Source organism: Chanos chanos, chromosome 8 (genome assembly GCF_902362185.1).
Source record: "Chanos chanos chromosome 8, fChaCha1.1, whole genome shotgun sequence".
NCBI lineage: Eukaryota > Metazoa > Chordata > Actinopteri > Gonorynchiformes > Chanidae > Chanos > Chanos chanos.
In genome coordinates, this window is record NC_044502.1 from 16,606,551 (window position 1) to 16,626,503 (window position 19,953).

The following is a 19,953-nucleotide window of genomic DNA, read 5'->3' on the forward strand; positions in this document are numbered from 1 at the left end:
CATCCTTGATCTGAATTCTATGACATATTTGCAAAAACGCAGCAATTAGAACTCACCGGGCTTTAACGCAGATCACAAGGATGAAAATCCGCCGATTAACGACTTGTGCATTTTGAATGAAATGACTGGGAAAGAGAAATCCAAGTCTCGGTGGATGGAACTAGTGGTGACTGAATGGAGTGGTGACAGACTAAGCAGTTGGAATTTAGGAGCGAGGGTTCACGCAATCTCCGCGATGGGATATAAACAATTTGAACAAGTGGCACGAATTGTGGAGTGGATGTCTCCCTAAAAAGTTTTAACCAAACGGACGCGAGGCACCGAGAGACGGTAGATGTCTTTAAAAATGCAGAAAAAATACTGTGAGTGAGTTGTACAGTTGTATATCAGATAACACAAGAATGGCCAGTTTGGTTAAAGCGCAGGTTTTGGGTGGAAGTGTCGATTTGGAGCATTCTGCTCTGCCATCTGAATAGAAAAATCATTGAAGACGTTTAAAGCGAAGTCTGAATCATGGAGTTCAGAGTAAATAGAGATGACTCATTTGTTTCTGGAATGTAATTACAGGCTTACACGGAGATAATCCCATTCTAGAACGCGTTTTGAAGAGAGAACTCAAGAATCAGGCACCTGGATCTACCAAAATCCTCATTGATCCTTTCCGATATATCGCAGACATAAAGCAGTGACTTCCTCTTAGCGTTGTCGGACTTTTTAAGAGTGAATTATGGAGTTTAACTTCAAATCTTTCAGGACCTGTACTAACTGTCGTGGATCTCTGTAAAAGGAATTTATGGATGTTCTTACTGAAAACCGGTGAAATGAATGTCTACTAAAATTAAAAAAAAAAAAAATGATATTTAGGTATTACGTTCAGATTAAGAAAAGAATGTTAAAGTTTGACCTAAAATCTGTTTTTTCGAGACGTTTTCAGTGACTTGCAAAGTTAATAACTGACGGACCAACAGGTATCCCGAAAAAGGTAAGAACATGTCTTTTTACCTTTCCACTCTATATGTCCAACTATACAGTGTGGTTCTGACTCCCTTTAATCCATGATTCTTTGCCTTGCCGGTCGGTCAGAAGCTTATTGCTGCGGGTCAGTGTCGATGGATATTACCCCAGTACAATTTATCAATCCTGAGACAGATAATCAATCAAATTCAATGCAATATTCTCCCAGTGCTAAATGATCACTGTAACTGTTTTACCAGTGAGTTCATTCTGTATATCTTGGGACCATGCAACAACTGGAGCTAGTGGACAATTTTTCATGAATTGGGCTTGTTATTAATATTTGTTGCTGCGTTTCTATAACCCTCTATTCAGACGAATGGGCCTTGTAAACAAGATTATATTAGACTGATAGATGTTACTTTTGTGATAAATAACCCGAACAATTTTCAGATATATAGATAGTCTTCTTTCCCAGATCTCTCAAAGAAACAAATCTTAGTGTGTTTATTGAATGTGATAATGCACATCCATAGCTCAACACTCTCTCAGTTTGTGTATCTCTCTCCGAACAGCGTGACCTGTAATCTGTCTTTCTTTTATGCGTTTATGTATCTGTCTTTATCTGTTTACCAAATGGGACAACAAATGTGTATATTTGAACTCAGGCTTAGTCTATAAATGTGTGTCTCCTCTCTCTCTCTCTCTCTCTCTCTCTCTCTCTCTCTCTCTCTTTCTCTCCCTCTCTCTTTTTCTCTCTCTCTCTTTCTGCTCTCTGCAGGCACTGTGCTTTGTGAACAACCAGCAGCATGCTAGCATTGGGATGAGATTTCTCCTCGTGGGCTGAGAGTGGTCCTTGCTGCCTTCCTTCTCTTTCAGCTGTGCGGCTGTGCGGCCCCCGCCCGCCCCTCTGCACACATGCAGGCCAAGAAGAGGTACCTGCTTGTGTCTGTAGGGGCCAGTCTTCTGCTGCTTGCCTACCTGTGGGCTCTGCAGGTTGGAGAGTTTCAACACCAGAAGCACCTCTACACGATCTCTCAGAACCCGGCTCTGCCCAGACAGCACTGGCCCGACTGGAACCACCCTCTGCAGACCTACCTGGATGGGGCAGAACAAGAAGTGGATGGCCCACAGCTACTGCACCAGCACACGTCGCCACGGGAACGCCGAGAGATCCGCAACAACATCTACAAGAGCCGACGCTGTCGGATGGACACCTGCTTCGACTTCAGACGTTGCGAAAACGCCTTCAAAGTCTACGTTTATCCACTCCAGAAGAATGAGAAGGTCTCGGAGAGCTACCAGAAGATTCTGTCAGCCATACAGGAGTCTCGTTTTTACACCACGGACCCCAACGAGGCATGCTTGTTTGTCCTGGGCATTGACACGTTGGACAGAGATCAGCTCTCCGCTCAGTACGTCCACAACGTAAGGGCGAGAATCCAGAGCCTCCCTCTGTGGAATGAGGGGAGAAACCATCTCATCTTCAACCTCTACTCCGGCACATGGCCTGACTACACAGAAGAGCTGGGCTTCGATATTGGCCAGGCCATATTAGCCAAAGCCAGCATTGATGTGGATAACTTTAGACCGCACTTTGATGTGTCTATTCCTCTTTTCTCAAAAGACCATCCTCAAAAAGGAGGTGACAGAGGTTATTTAACGTCCAACAACATCCCTCCCTCAAGGAAATATTTACTGGTTTTCAAAGGGAAGAGGTATCTAACTGGTATTGGCTCAGAGACCAGAAATGCTTTGTATCATATTCACAATGGAGATGATATTATTTTACTGACTACGTGTAAACATGGGAAAGACTGGGAAAAACATAAGGATCCAAGGTGTGACAAAGACAATGAAGAATACTCAAAGTAAGTCACATGTGCTATTTTTCCATTCCAGCTGGTTTATGGTTTACAGAAATGGTGACTGTTAAGTGGTTTGTTGGTTAATTGTGTTCCGTTGTTAATAACCAATTAAAAACTGAATACTGGCGATGTGTTTGCTGTATTATACGGCGGGTTATTGACGAAACATTCTACTTGTCATCTGCTCACAAAATTGTTTGCAATACTTTTGTCATTTGTTAAACTGTTAGGACAGAAAAAGGTTAAACTGAAAAAGAGAGTAGCACCAAGAGAAAAACAGGGACGACAGCAATGTACTGTATTTTTTTTTTTTCTAAGTTTAGAGGTGCTAGTTTTGTGCCATAAAGTGGATTTGTGTTACCGTGGGAATATGTCTATAAAGTGAATTCGTGTTGCCTCTCTCAGCAGTCGAGTGAAAACGCAGTGACAAAGCACTAGGGAGGGTCTGTGTACAGAAAGCTTTCTCCATTACAAAGCTGTTCTGCCCAGACATGTGACAAAATGAAACAAGTTTGTCAGCAACCAGCAAAAAAAAAAAAAAAAGGGGGGGGAGTTTAAGATGAATAAAACAATTTCCTTTTTAAGTTTCTTTCTTTGATACGAGAAAGACCAGACTGAAGTGATGAAAACGCATATGTTGCACTCAAAACCTCACAGCTTTTTTTTCATATACCTCAAAGTAGAAGTGACAGTAGTTTTAAATAGGTTTAAAATCTGTTTAGTGTATAAGCTCTTTGCAGGCAGACTATAGAAGACATCACAGTAAAAGGGTCTGTCACAGTGCTAGTTAAAAATCAGAGGATGCTCTAGTCACGGCTCTTTTTAAAACAAACGGTAAACACAGTCTGTCGAGCGATTCTCCTCGGCTCCGGCGTGAAAATGACCATAAGCCATCGTTAATCCATTTCGGAAGCGTGCATTGCCGTTAAACTTGCCTCATTTAACCTGCTGGCCCATGGGAAGGGCTGACCTGCATTGTTTTGGTTGGGTCTGATTTATATTGTGTGACTGTGTTTCCACCGCCGTCTACTGTGACGGAGCGGGCATGTTTGGGAAGAGAGAATTGGTGTCATCTTTGGCAATACCCAGATTAGCGTTTGAAGCTGCAGAGGCCTCAGTCCCGCCCTGTTGTTTCCGTATCCAGTGCTGTTTGTTTGTGGCAGGGTCCCACAGGTGGTGGGAGATGATTGGATTGTTTCCGGAGGGAATGCGTTCTGTGAGAGCCTATGACAGTGCTTTTTGTAACTCCGTTCTGTGTCCTGGGGAAAAAAAAAAAAAAAGCCTGATGATCTTCTAGCCTAAGCACAGGGAACCCAAGAGGCAATCACAAAATCTCAAATGAACAGAAAACCCCACATTAGACTTGAGCGATGAAAGAATGGATGGATGGATGGATGGAAGGATTAAGAATGATTGGGCTCATGAAGGAAAGAATGAATGCATTAGGGAAATGGATTCGTGAATGAAAAAGCGAATGAGAAACAAATAAATGAATTATTGCACATCCGTCCACGGACATATGAATAGTTAGACTAGTGCCAAGTGAAATCTCTAAAAGCACAACACAGTTTAGTTACCAGACTAATGACAGGCAGGACAACAGCCTAGTAGAACAGTTAGACCCAACATACATTGTGTGTGGGACAGAGAGGTAGGGAGTGAGTCAGCCAATTAGCAGAACATCAGTTTACAGAGAGAATACTATGGAAAACCTGCTCTATAACCATCATGATTAACAAGGAGATAACACACAGGGTGGCCTGGCCTTCACTGTATATGTCTAAAACTGAGCAATTTGTCTGGTGTTGTGCATATTCGACATAATGACTGAAGGTCCTGACCAACAGCCACTTTCACTTAAAATGAGTTGAAAGGGATTTCAAAGTGGCTGCAGAATAGTCAATAATTGGTCTTCAATTGAATTAAGCTGTGAGTGAGCATGGGGGGAAAGTTCAGATCCCCTGCTAGGCTTTGGTGGATTAAAGTCATACAGCTGGACTGTACAGTGATAACAACCCAGTCCTCTCTTTCTCCCTCAGCACGGGCTGAGCAGAACCCACACATCAAACGCCGAAAAGCCGTTGTTATTTATAGATTCATGAACGCCGCTATTTCATTATCTGGTGGCCGAGGAGTCTCTCTCTCTCTCTCTCTCGCTCTCTCTCCCTCCCTCTCTCCCTGCCTCCCTCTCTCTTTCTTTCTCTATCTCCCCCTCTCTCGGAACTCTCTTTGTTGGACCTCTTTGTGTGGCCCGCTGTTGATTTCGCTTGGCTGTGGAGAGAGAGAGACCCTGCTGATAAGATGTATCGATAGGCTCTAAATTGGAGCTGCTCTCTGCTGGATGCCTCCTACAGATCCATCACGCCGGCTCCATGAGTGTTGCCTCCACTGTGTTTTAATTAGTGTGAGCGATTAACACACTGCTCTTCTGGCTTCAGAAACCAGACAAAAGGAGGAAGTGATTATGGATCTGGTTTAGATCTCTTTATTTCTGTGTCCCCGAAATCTTCGATAAACTAAGAGTTCGAGTGGAAATGCGTGAAGACAGCGTCTGTATTTGACAAGAAAGAAATTTGATGTTGAACTTATATCACTGTTTGAATGGCCAGTCTCTCAAAGTAACCAATCGCCAGATATCGGTACACCATCCATGATATTTCATGTACAGAACCAGCAAGCCATTAAGACACTAACAAAACCACCGGGCCACAAAACGCTCAGAAAGGGTTTGAGTGTCGTTTACAAACTGACAACTGAATTATTGGTTCAGATGTCTCCCTCTAGACTAAAGTTTCTGAGCTCTTATTATGGTTTGGTAATTGGAGAGATTGCCATAAGCCCTGGGTTGTGCTGGAGGCAAACGCTGTCCGTCAGGTCCATTTGAAAACTCCTCAGTGAGCTCCTAATGAAGGCTTTGACAAACAGGTGTGAGGATTCATCAGCCAATCATATCTTTTAATCATTCAATTAAAGGCTTGGATAACACAAAAATACACTCACCCACACCCAGACGAACACACACACACACATGCACACACACATACGAACACACACACACACACACCATCACACACACACACACACACACACACATATGCACAGACGCACACATTCATTCATTCACTCACGTAAACACACACACACACACACACACACACACACACACACACACCTCTCCTCTGGAATGAGATGAAATGCTTTTACCGGAAGGGAAGAAAACCCAGGCATTTAGTGGTAATTTGTTTCTGCTTTGCAGGCTCCTCCAGATGTTCTGTGGAGAGTGTGACAGAATGGTTTGTGAATCGGTGCCTGGAACAACTCTAATGAGTGTACCTGCTGGGAGAGAGCTAGTTAGGTCCTATTTGTCCCGTGAAAAGTGTAATCTGTCGAACTATTCCCATGTTTCACCTTTTCCATAATGAGAACCCCACAGTTTCTGAATATCTAGGGAGGAAAAGATAGGGAGAAAAATGTCAACAAATTATTCCACGTATGATGAATTATAGGGCTTTTTTTCCTTAAGTTAGCTTGAATCTGGTGTTGCAGATCATGTTTTCTTTTCTTTTCTTTTTTTTAAAAATATTTTTGGTTTATTTGTCTGTTTGTTGGTCGGTCAATTTCAGCAAAGACTGAAAACGGAATTAGCTGCCATGCTGGTGCTTCATTTTTTAAGTTATACGAGTTACTGATGTGAAATTGAGCAGTTTCCTCAACAGCAGTTGAAGCGAGAGCGTTTTGCCACAGACATCTCTGTTTGTTGGTGTCATTTTCACCGTATCCTGCTGGTAAAGAAGCTTGAGTTTGCCACACTTTGGTTCCAGTCTATTTTAATTCTTCCGAGTGAATTGCTTGCACAGTTAAAAGGATTTTCTCTGACATAGACAGACTCACAGGAAGAGACTATTCCTCCCTCTACCATATTCAGGTCAGCCAGAGAGAGAGAGAGAGAGAGAAAAAAAAACTTTTCTTTTTTTTTGTTTTTTGAAAGAAGTTTTTTTTTTTTCTTTTTTTAATACTGCACAGTTTCAGAGGAATCCAGGTTCCACCAGAGCACAGATTAGCCAGTGCTTTTTCTTTCATAAAACGATGCCATCTCTAAAAGAATGTTACGCAAAAAGGGTAGGGTTGAGCAGGTTCTCTCTGAAAGCTCTGGAAGCTAGCCAGCCGCATAGTGTTTGGTTTGTACTGTGAGTCACATGACAAAACCACACTTGTCAAACATATCTCACATTTAGCTAGAAAAGAACCGTCAAAATTGAATTTAGACACAAGACTCATCTCAGGATAAAGCTGTCCATCATATCACACACTGTACAATGTACTGCGTGTTAGGGGTCAGCGCAGATACCCTAGTGGTTACTTGATCAACACCTTGATAATACTTTGGGATTACTTTGGGACATTAAAGCCTTTTTATGCTTAAATTGACTGTTAATCAGAATGGGTTTATGGGCATATGAAAACTAGTGAAGGGTCATACTCTGGAGGGTTGTATAAATAGACGCCCTAGAGTGTCTGTGTCAGGTAAACCTAATGGATGCATACAATTATTTTATGCAAATGAGAAACATGACGCACCAATCACAGCAAGGTGTTGGAACAGCGGGCGGTCCTTAGGGAGTGATTGACATTTAACGGTCTCCTCAGCAGGAAAAAAGGAAGGAGAATTTCAGAAAATGGAATTACTGTCTTTAAAGCACATTGCACCAAACCACTCTAAATGGGCCTCTTCATTTCTGTACATTAAAATGAATTTATGATTTGTGCTTTCAGTTCCATCCCTCAAGATAACATTTTTATTTATTTATTTATTTATTTATTTTTTCACGGTTTTATTTGGCCAGGGTCTGAAGGAGGACCTCTCTACATTATACTCCTCAAATTATTTAAGCTTTATCAGTTGAGGAGTGGATTGTTGGGTTTTGTAACCGGGGTCTAATCTTCGCTGACAAAAATAACTTGACAGGTAGAGTTGCTTTAGTTTATACCTTACATGCACTGAGAAAACATCGCCAGGATTCCTCACACAGACGCGAGTAATCTGCTTGGCATGAAGAAATTGGTTTGGTCAGGAAACAATGTCAGATATGTTCACTGTAGACCCTTCGTGATCTCTTTGCCATATTAAGTGCAGGAGTCTGGTCTTGGCCGTCATGCTGGTAGTCAGTGTTCCCTGCCTTTGGCATTTGAGTCGGATGGAAAAAGTAATAGAAGAGTTGGACTCGACTCAGTCTCACACTCTCTGTCTCACACACACACACACACACACACACACACACACACACACACACACACACACACACACACAAAGCCTTGTTTCTTTGTCCTGTCTTTCTACATCTGTTTCTCTCTCTCTCTCTCTCTCTCTCTCTCTCTCTATCTCTCTCCCCCCCTCTCTCTCTGTCTCTCACTGACTCTCTCTCTCTCGCTCACCCTCTTGTCGAACAACAGATGAAATATGTCAAAAGTTATTGGCCAGCTCTGATTGATAGTGTTCAAGCTCTCAAGGGGCCAAAAAGTCCTTTACCCATGATGCACCCGTGAGGCTTTTTTTATTGATTTTAAGATGAATAAATCAAATGTCTATGATGTAAAAGCTCTTTCCCACTGTAAAGAAATGTGTAACTGACCACTGAGCAGCTGAATCCCCCCCTTTACTGCAGACACCTCTTAGGCCTTTGTTGGAATGGTTATACTTAACACTGTGTTAAGTGTGAAGTGACAAGGCCAGCTAATGGCTCTGTGTCTGTGTGTGTGTGTGTGTGTGTGTGTGTGTGTGTGTGTCTGCGTGTGTGTGTTGGCGATCCCGAGGTGTGTGTGTAATGTGAGGGACCAGTGACTCTCATGATGACTCAGAGGAACTGATAAGCTGAGATGAAAAGATGAAGGACACTTAACACTCCGTCCTTGACCTTAACCAGACACCTGAGACTGAATAGCACAGAATCTCACTTCTGTCTACTAACTTCACTCATTCATTCAGTCAAACGACCATTTTACTCACTCATTCACAAATTCACTCACTCTCACATTCTCTCTCTCTCTCTCTCTCTCTCTCTCTCTCTCTTTCTCTCCCACACACACAGACGCACACACTCACTCACTCACCCAGCCTGCTTATGTCACTCATTCACACTGTAGAATTGTAAAGGATTATAAAGAATTCAGTTGCTGAGAAGTGTGTGTGATTTTCTCTCTGCAGGGTCACTCTAAGGGGTATTTTCCTATGAGTGTGTGCACAGAATTAAGAACAGGAAAAACTATGAATCAATATTTTGGCGAGAAGGGCAGCTAGCACTGGCTCTTTAAATGGCGTGTGTGCGTGTGTGTGTGTGTGTGTGTGTGTGTGTGTGTGTGTGTGGGTGGGTGGGTGGGGACAGGCGTGACTGAAATTCCCACCTGGAGGTGGTCTGGTACGTCCCCCTCCGCTGGGTTATGGGGACAGGCTGCGCCCAGTGAGTTTTATGGCCCAGTTTATGAAGAGTGACACTTCCATGAATAAAGCTTTCTCACCGTCTCCTGTCATTTCTAATGTATCCTGCCTGCATGTCACTTCATCAAACGCAAACCAGACAAGCCTGCTTTTTTTTTTTCTTTCTTTCTTTCTTTTTTTTTTTTTTTTTTAAATGCTTTTATAGATGACAGAAGCACTGAACCACTGGAAGATGTCTGAGTTTTGAGCAAAAGAGCTTATTTTCTCCTTTATTTTATTATTTTTTATTTGTTTTTTTTTTTAACTTTGAGATGAATGTGAAAGGAGAGGCAGAAGCTGTGAAAATAAAGCAATTCTGTTAATGGAGAATTAGAGAAATGATTTGAAAACTCTTTGCTGTACTCAACGTTTTTATTAATCAAAAACGTGTCGGTGACAAATGAGTTGAGTTGTGATATCTCTGTGTGCTTAATGGGTGAGAGAGAGAGAGAGAGAGAGAGAGAGAGAGAGAGAGAGAGAGATTCTCAAGTGTCCACTGCTAAGCTCCATTTTTGTTCCCGTGGCTGGAAAAAAAAAAAAAAGAAAGAAAAGGTCTTTATTTATTGCCTCAATGCCAAATGACAAGCTTCACAAATTCATCATTCTGTCTAAATGGAATTATGGGTCATTGACCCTAATTATGAAAATGCAAAAAGCATAAAGCATCTTTGAGCAGCTTTATAAGCATTTTTGACAGCATTAGTTTTGCCAGAGGAAAAAAACCCATATATATGTATGTGTATGATTGTGTGTGTGTGTGTGTGTGTGTGTGTGTGTGTGTGTGTATATATATATACATATACACACACACACACACACACACACACACACACATATATATTCCTTCTTTCCCTGCCCCCTGCTACACAGCTTTTCTCATTTGTTTACCAGCAATTTGATTTGCAGCCATATCAATAGCTCTCTCAGCAGAATTTCTTTTCGGGGGGGGGGGGGGGGGGGGGCACTGTGGGCTTTGATTGTGAGCATTGCTTTCATTACCTCATCAAAGAAGCTGTTATTTCGAATGAGTCAACAATCAATCAACTCCGATTGGACTTTATTTCTCTCCAATTTCATTTTGTTTTTCTTTTCCTTCCATCTTTTTTTTTTTGTTCTCTCTCTCTCTCTCTCTCTCTCTCTCTCGCTCTCTCTCTCTCTCTCTCTCTCTCTCTCTCTCTCTCTCTCTCAGCTACAGGCTGTTTTCTAGGTTCACGTAAGCTGCAGAAGAATATTACTGAAGCTTGTGTATTAGATTTCTAGATGTGTAGAGCACAGAGTTTTCCCTTGCGGTGGCTGATACACGGGGATGTTGTTAATGTGTTTTTTTTTTTTTATATAAGTACACTACGATAGACGATTTTCACTTCATGCATTTTCAACAGGTGGAGATAATGCTTATCATCCACTGACAGCCTGAGAATCTGGAAATCCTTCTTCAGGTGTCTCCCCAGGTTTGGGCATCACATGAGTACTGCTTAAGGAAACCCGATACATTTAAAAAATAAAAGAAAAAAGAAAGGACCTTCTCCCCCACCCTCTCTCTCTCTTTCTCTGTCTCTCTCTCTCTCTCTAGCTGTCTCCATACGTTACCTGCCTCTGCATTTTAATAGGAGGTGCTCCGGAGGGGACAGAGGTGCTTGTAAGAACGACAGGCAAGGCCAGCCAGTCTCAGCGCCGACAAGGTGAATATCGCCAAGGTGATTTGTGAGGTGGCAACACAAGTGAGAGAGAGAGAGAGAGAGAGAGAGTGACTGAAAGCCTTTCTGATTCTCTGCCGTGCACGAGGCAGGTGAGTGTGGGGGCTAGGTGTAAAATGCCATTGTCTGACCCTTACTGATAGCCTGTTCCTTTCTCTCACTCCCTGAAATCAGTCTTTTTTTTTTTAAGTTTCCTCCTACATTGGCAGAAAGGTGAGAGATTATGGTCACAGGACAGGGCCAGTGACAGACAGTATAGGTCAGGGCCACCTCTTCCACGCTGCCTTTGATGCCTCATTCTGAAATCTACCCCTAACCTCACTCTTGTAGGTAGAGTGGTCTTTCCTTGTTGGGCATTATGGGGTAGAGGAGGAAGGTGGTACGTGTGTGTGTGTGTGTATGTGGAGGGGGAGTATTCTTCTTTCTTGTGTGTTCTTCTACCAGACCTTGTATCGCAGGCGAGATAATAATGTCACAGCAGGGGTGTGTGTGTGTGTGTGTGTGCCGGGGAAATCTCCCCTGTAAAAACCCACTCGGGCATATCTCTCTGGAGACGTGTTTTCGTGCTGTAGACTTGCCCTTAAGAAGAGAAACAGGACTGATCGATTCATCTGCAGGCTTCTGAAGCCATCTGATACTGCTGCAGCTTCTAAGCCTGTATTCAACTCTCTCTCTCTCTCTCTCTCTCTCTCTCTCTTTGTCTGTCTCTTTGAGTATGTATATCAGTTGGCTGTTACTCGTTGTGAATCTAATGTTTTATTGAGTGCACAGCATGTGTGTGAATGCATGTCTGAGTACGAGTGAATGTGTATGTGTGTGTGTGTGTGTGTGTGTGTGAGTGTGAGTGTGTGTGTTTGAGGGTGAACTCTCTTGATCATGACATAAAGGTAGTTTTTTTGGAGGTTATATGAACATTTGTAGAGATTATTTGGTGGTTTTGCGAGGATTACTGCTGGGTTTTGCAGGAGGCTCTGAGTGACGTTTGCTTGTGTTTGCTGGGTTTTTTCTGAAAGAACTTTTGTCAAGGTCATTTGAAGGTCGTATAATAAGGTTTGTGGGTACTGACTTAAGGTCATAGGTGTTTGTTTGAGTATTCTGTTTTTTAAATATTTATTAATGTCCTCAGAAGTTTGTGAAGTAGGTTTTTAGGTGTGTTTTGATGGTTTATGGAGTTTATTTGAAAGTTTAAAACATTCTTTCTTTGATGGTTTGTAGAGGTTATCTGAGGGTTCCATGGGTTTTTGTATGTAATTTTGTTGCGTGTTTGTGTAAGGTGTCTTGACATTTCTGGAAGCTACTACAATGTTCTGCAACTAATGTGTTAAGAAATGATTTTGATATATGTTTATGATTGAAATGGAAAGTCTCCTGAAGGTTAATGGGTGGTTTTTGGACACTTCTTAAATGTGACTGGAAGGTTTTGATAAAGCTTGAGTTTTTTGAAGGCTCTTTTGGAAGCAGAAAGTACTTTTTTCTAGGCTAAAACGCTTTTTTAGTTTAGTTGAATTTTTCAGAAGTCAGTATTTATGTCACCAGGAGCTGAAACCTGAGGACAGCCCTAAGCATTGCTAAGTTCGCTGAAAACATGATATGAACAGTGGGCTGTGAGTTTAATGTGTGTGTTTCATTATTCCTGGGCAAAATAAATTAGAGCATTTTGTGAATTTTAACTTTTACTTGGCTTATAAGTAGTCTTCTCAAACACTTGTACCATTATCAGCATTTTGGTAAAACTTTTATTTCAAGTAAAATTTGGTAACTGTGTGAGCTGTGCCCCCCCCCCCCCCCCCCCCATTTCAGAGTATCTCTACTGTTTAGTGCTAATAACCTGTGAGATTACTTTAGGTAAGCTACGTTTAGGTTAGCTGCATTTCTAGTGATTATTTATACTACCACGGAGAGGCCAAAATCAGAACCAGTTTGTTCTTTTCCATTCTGTTATTATTGTCTGTATATTTTTGAATGCCTGTGTGTTCCATCATAGAACTCTGTGATATTGTCTGACAGAACCGCCTTAGGGAAGGCTGTTGCTGAGGTAGATGAGGCTAGAGTGGGAGCAGGTTGTTATCTGTGGAATAACAAGAGTTCCTCTCTCCCTCTCCCTCTCCCTCTCCCTCTCTCTTTCTCTCTCTGTTCCCCTCTCTCTCTTTCTCTCTCTCTCTAGTCTGTAATTTAAGGTTGTCGGTTTGGGGCATTAGAGCATGTTTCAAACAATTGTCCACTGTGTCTGCAAGTGCTGAAATGCACTGGAAATTGATTGCAATTGTACATAAGATAAGGTAGTAAATATAGATGTTAGCTATAGCAGATAGGACTCAGTGGCTGCAGTGTGTGTGTGTGTGTGTACTTGTAAAGCTATCCTTGTGAGGACCAGTTTGGGTTTTAGATCTTGGGAATGAGGACGTTTTGGGAAAGTGAGCTGGTCCTCACCTCTTCAAAGGGCAGTTTGAGGGTGAAGACTTGGTTTTTACGATTCAGGTTAGAATTAGGTTTAGGTTAGGGTTAGGGTAAGGGTTGGAGTTAAGTATTTAGTTGTAATGGTTGAGGTTTGGGTAAGGGGCTAGGGAACGCATTTTATCGATGAGTGTTCTCACAAAGATAGAAGTACAAGTATGCGTGTGTGTGTGTGTGTGTGAGTGAGAGAGAGAGAGAGAGAGAGAGAGAGAGAGAGAGAGAGAGGGGGGGGGGGGGGGAGGAGAGGCAGATTTGGGCTGTTTTAGGCTTTATTTCAGAGGCAGACGGGTACACATGCTGACATCAGGAATATTGATTGCTGTCTTGCTTAGAACACAATGCGTGTCACTCGGCAAGGATATCACTGTCATTGAAATGATTATCTGTAGAGAATACAGGATCAGATTTTCTGTGTGTGTGTGTGTGTGTGTGTGTGTGTGTGTGTGTGTGTGTTTGTCAGTGTGGGGTTGTCTTGTCTTTGTGGTTCCTGCTGAGTTGCAGATGCAGAGACTGTGGAATATCTCCAGAGAAAGAGATATAGATAGATAGAGATTAGAGAGAGTAAGAGAGAGAGCAAGAGAGAGAGATGGGGAAAGAGAGAGAGAGGGGGGAGAGAGAAGCTGGATGTTTTGTTTGTGCCAATTAAAATGTTATTGTTCTGGGCCGAATCCAGTTTTGTGTCAGACACAGGAATCTACATACACACATACACACACACAAAAACACATTCCCTCTCTCAGACTCACAAACACATGGACTCTACACAATGTCAGTGTATGCATGTGTGCACATGCATTTTTACATGTATTACTGTATTTGTGTGTGTGTGTGTGTGTGCGCGCGTGTGTGCGTATTTAACACCCCAGTTCCTTCCAGTGTTACAACCACCTGTTGAATTCTCTACCTCTGAGACATGAAGAGTAAAGTCATTTGAAATGTGTTTTAATGGCTGTTACTGGTTTTGCTGGCGAGGGAAATTGGAAGGTTGCAGAATTGATTCCCAAGCGTGACGAGTTGCCGCTGGTGTGGCCCAGAGCTAAGAACTATTCTCCAAGGATGAGAGTGACCTTTGACATAAGACAGTGAATTGCTCTGGATTGGAGCATCAGCAAAATGAGTCCATATTAATATATTTATATGCTCTATACAGTAGAAATGGACACACACACACACACACACACATACACACGTACTGCTTAAGCTAGTAACATGTCAAGGGCATACATATACACATAAACACACACACACACACGCACACACACAATAGGTCACATTGCTCAGAGGAATCTAATGACACGGAATTGTTGGATCATCTGGTATGTGTGTGTGTGTGTGTGTGTGTGTGTGTGTGCGTGCGTAACAGATGGTGTAGAGGATATGAAGTGAGACAGCTGTATGAGTTAGAGCCCAATGCTCCATCACAACAATCTCTGAACAAAATCAGACGGGTACATTCAGGCTCTCTTATCTCACTAAACAACACTCTCTTACACATACACACACACACATACACGCACACACACACGCACAAACACACACGCTCACTTTTGTGTGTGTGTGTGTGTATATATATTTATATATATATATGCACATGTCTTTTTGTATATATATACGCTTAACTGTTATCATAATGGTGTTGTTTCTTTCTGGGGTCTGGGATAAGTGGATATTTTTGATATATTTTAGTCTTTGGTCAAAAATATTTTCCCTGCTACCAATTTCCAGTCATTCAGCCTAACCACTGCCTGAGCAGGTACAACCTGTCTGTCCATCAAATACTCAGTTATGTTAGACAGGGGGGGATTTAAGGGCTTTTTATTGAATAGCAAACTCCTTAGTGCATTTTTTGACTCTGAATCCGATTCTGCATCTTTACAGTTTGATTCTACACTCTGTTCCCCTCTACCACCACACAAAGGACTGTTTTGTTCACTGATTTGAATTCTTATACTCCTTTAATCACCTACTTTGGGGCCTCTCCAAAGGGGGAGGCCAAATTTGAGAGTGGGGAGGGATGCCAACTGGCGCACAGTTTGAAAAGTGATCTTATCTTCTCTTAGGATGGTTCTTTCCTTTTTTCATTCCCTCTCTGTCCTCTCCCTTTTCTACCATCCATCTCTTTCTCTCTCTCTCTCTCTCTCTCTCTCTCTCTCTCTCTCTTTCTCTTTCTCTCTCTTCCTCTCTCTCAGTAATGTATACTTGTGAAAACGGAATCGTGTCTGAGGAGCATGGAGTGAGAGCAGTGTGTGTTTGCTGGCCTGCTGTTTTTTTTTCTTTCAGTCCTCAGAGCCTGGAACCTGCCACTACCACACAGACATAGAGCTACACACAGCGCTGTGAATCTCCCCTGCCTTTTCAAGAGACAGACGAGGAAAACGAGCGAGAGGGGGAGAGGGAGAGAGAAAAAGAACTAAAGAGGCAGAGAGAGAGAAAGACTGAAGATTTCAACAGGCTAACAAGAAAAGAGAGAGGGAGAGACAGGAGAAAGTGGAGAAAGAGAGAGAGAGAGGAAGAGAGAGAGAGAGATCGCTCTTTCCAACCAGTCATGCTTGAAACAGACTCAAATTGGAATTTCGGGTTGTCATCGATTTCCAAGAAAAAAGATTTCTCCAATGTTGACGATTACTTTGAATTTTGACGTCTCATTGGAGATTCAGTCATTCCTTGAGTGAATTTGAAGGGGGGGGGCAGTGTCTGTTTATTGTAAGGCTGTGTAAAACGGGTTTGTCAGAGTTAATGTGCTGTTATGAGGCTGGACACACAGCTCTGTTCTCCTCTCCAGTTTGTAATGCAATAAAGAGTAATGCATTAGTGTCATTTTTTTTCTCTCTAGCCCTCTGGCCTGTCTTTACACATCGCTCTCAACCTTAACACACATCTGTCTTATGCTGGGGTGTATCTATCTGTCTGTCTCTCCATCTCTCCTACTCTTTTACTCACTCTATCCCTGGCTCTCCTTTATTCTCTTTGTTTCTCTCATACTCACCCACAACCCCCTCCTCACTCACACTCACACACACACACACACACACACACACACACACACACACACAGAATAAGAAAACACCTAAATGAAGGAGTGTGCCAGAGAATTAGCTGCAGGTTCAGTCATATCGCAGCTTGCTAAGGATCACATGGATTGTGTGTGTGTGTGTGTGTGTGTGTGTGTGAGAGAGAGAGAGAGAGAGAGAGCAAGAGAGAGAGAGAGAGAGAGACAGCGTGTGCAAGTATGTGAGAAAGACAGAGAGAGAGGGAGAGAGAGAGAGAGAGAGAGAGAGAGAGAGAAGGAGGGAGGGCCATGGACGCCATAAAACAAGGAGATCAGTGATGTGAGAGAGCTGGAAACTGCCATACAGTTTGACTGTAATATGTTTTAATCTATGAATGACTCTGTAGTGGACAATTGTGATATTTCCATAGATTTACTACCTTAATGAAATTGGAAAGTAAATTGGTTTCTTTCTGAATTTGGCTATTTTGAACCCTGAAATGCTCAGTTTGGTAAAGGTTAGTGTTGAAGTGATGAGTTTGGTAAAGTTCTCTGCTGAAGTGTTGAGTTTTGTAAAGGTTAGTGCTGAAGTGTTTAGTTTGGTCAAGGTTAGTGCTGAAGTGTTGAGTTTGGTAAAGGTTTCTGTTGAAGTGTTGAGTGAAGGAGCCATTACTTTATCTTGATTTGTAATGAGAACCCCTAAAAATATAATGGAATTTATTTATTCTGTTTTACATTTAAGTTGAAATCGTAATGGAATTTATCTTGCATTTGTTGTTTATTGTTTAGTGTACATTCATCATTTCATGAGTGGGTTCCTCTATAGGAGAAGCGGGAATAAAATTGATTTAAGATGGTGCGGTGACGAGGGCCAAGCGGAATAGACGGGTCCGAGCGGAAACAGTCTTTGACTGCATTTGCACAACCAAGTGGAATCTGTGAGACTTTGGATGGACTTTAACTTTAAGTTTATCTTTGCAGTTTTATGTTCATTCTATTTTGCAAATAAATTCAACAAGAGGAACAACAATAATGCATTTTTATTTTCATTATAACATGCGTCAGAAAATTGCACCCGACGAATGGATAAAAGTGGGAGAGTTTAATGGAACATTGGAGACAAAAGGAACAAAACGTAAGCGGTTTTTTACCAGCACAGGTTAGTGTTGAAGTGATGAGTTTGGTGAAGTTTAGTCCTGAAGTGTTGAGTTTGGTGAAGGTTAGTGCTGAAGTGTTGAGTTTGGTAAAGGTTAGTGCTGAAGTGTTGAGTTTGGTAAAGGTTAGTGCTGAAGTGTTTAGTTTGGTAAAGGTTGGTCCTGAAGTGTTGAGTTTGGTAAAGGTTAGTGCTGAAGTGTTGAGTTTGGTGAAGTTTAGTCCTGAAGTGTTGAGTTTGGTAAAGGTAAGTGCTGAAGTGTTGAGTTTGGTAAAGATTAGTCCTGAAGTGTTGAGTTTGGTAAAGGTTAGTCCTGAAGTGTTTAGTTTGGTAAAGGTCAGTGCTGAAGTGTTGAGTTTTGTAATGGGTAGTCCTGAAGTGTTGAGTTTGGTAAAGGTTAGTGCTGAAGTGTTGAGTTTGGTGAAGTTTAGTGCTGAAGTGTTGAGTTTTGTAAAGGTTAGTGCTAAAGTGTTGAGTTCTGTAAAGGTCAGTGCTGAAGTGTAGAGTTTGGTAAAGGTTTGTCCTGAACTGTAGAGTTTGGTAAAGGTTAGTCCTGAAGTGTTGAGTTTGGTAAAGGTTAGTGCTGAAGTGTTGAGTTTGGTAAAGGTTAGTCCTGAAATGTTTAGTTTGGTAAAGGTTAGTGCTGAAGTGTTGAGTTTGGTAAAGGTTAGTCCTGAAGTTTTGAGTTTGGTAAAGGTTAGTGCTGAAGTGTTGAGTTTGGTAAAGGTTAGTGCTGAAGTGTTGAGTTTGGTAAAGGTCAGTCCTGAAGTGTTGAGTTTGGTAAAGTTTAGTGCTGAAGTGTTGAGTTCATAAAGGTTTCTGGTGCCTTTTGCTTAGATATACCTTTATCTCTTGATAAAAACTGAGCTTTTTCTGCTTTGCTGAAAGCACGGATGAATACACAAAATATCAGAAATATTGCATTAGCTCGCTCTCTCTCTCTCTCTCTCTCTTTTTCTTACACACACACACACACACACACTGTCCTGCTCTGTCTCTCACAGACATGTACATGCACACATACCCACACACACAAACACACACAAACACGCTAACCCGCAGTTTTAGAGTGTAATTAAGAGCCTGCTGTTTTCTTTCTACCTTGCTTGAGGTATTCACTCACTCACTCACACGTTTCTCTCTTTCACTCCTCTGTAGGGAGACTCTCAATGATTTATTCATTTGTTCATTCAATATTTATCTCACAATAATATTCCCAATCCCACGCTGCCTGTGTGTGTGTGTGTGAGAGAGAGAGAGAGAGAGAGAGGGTGTGCAAGTATGTGAGCGTGCATGTGAATATGAGAGTGCATGTGCAGATTGTTGTTTCCACACTCTGTGAAAGTGAGCAAAACAGATACTTTTGTCAGAGACTTGTACACACACACACACACACACACACACACAGGTGTTTCATCACATAGTTGTGTGTGTGTATGTGCTTGCTGCATCTTCGATCTCTACCTCAGTTGATTATTTACAGAATGAGTAAGACTCAGATTCTCGGCCTTCATGTCTATGTGTGTGTGTGTGTGTGTGTGTGTGTGTGTGTATAGATATGAAGTAGAGCAGTGCTGACAGGTCTGACTGGTGTTCATCACATCTCCTGTCACTTTACACACATTACACACAAAAGCCCCTTAGCTGCCCAGACCTCTCTCTCTCTCTCTCTCTCTCTCTCTCTCTCCCCCCCTCTCTCTCTCTCTGTCACACACACACACACACACACACACAGAGTAAATGAGTGAGAGAGCATTTATGACTAATAGTGTGAGTGGATGGGGAGGTGTGGGGCTCCTTTTAAACTCCTCATCTGTTTCTGTGGGACAGAGTTTTTTTTTTATCATTATTATGAATTGAGTTGAGTATTAAATAAGGAGAATTGATTAGGTACTCTTTAGCAGTTCCATTTGAAAGCTGCTCCACTCAGCAGGGCTTTGGTCAAACAGCCATTACATCTCAGCTTTAAACTGGTGCGTGCCATCTTTCTTTTTTTGGCATAGAGGGGGGAGGAGCTTTGAGGAATGATCCAATGGCAAAGAAGAGGAATTGGCCAGTGAATAAATAAATAAAAACCAAATCAATTTTGGGCTTGTTTTTGAGTAACATTTGTTGCACTGTGCTAGAGGCTTACAATCAATTTTTTTATCAGGACAGTTAGCAAACCTAATCATCAGTTTAATTAGTTGTGTAATTGAGTTTATGCATGTTTTGTCTAATGTAGCTCAATTAGGCCTATAACTGAGTTTAGGTTTGTCTAGTGTAATGTGTTTCCGCCCATATCTGGTATGTTTGGCAACTTTAAATCAGTTTCTTTTTAGTCATGATCAATCAAATTTGTTTTTAGTTAAGTTTATTATGAAAAA

The 19,953-nt window shown here is 41.9% G+C and overlaps 1 protein-coding gene across 1 annotated transcript in view; it reads left to right on the forward strand.

Annotated features, from left to right (window-relative positions):
* The first annotated feature begins 1,872 nt into the window (after positions 1–1,872).
* The window catches only part of LOC115818585 (exostosin-1), a 184,012-nt gene continuing 165,931 nt past the window's right edge, over positions 1,873–19,953 (forward strand). The window contains exon 1 of the mRNA XM_030781996.1: positions 1,873–2,825. Coding sequence (XP_030637856.1) covers positions 1,873–2,825 — 953 coding nt within the window. The remainder of the gene's footprint in view (positions 2,826–19,953) is intronic.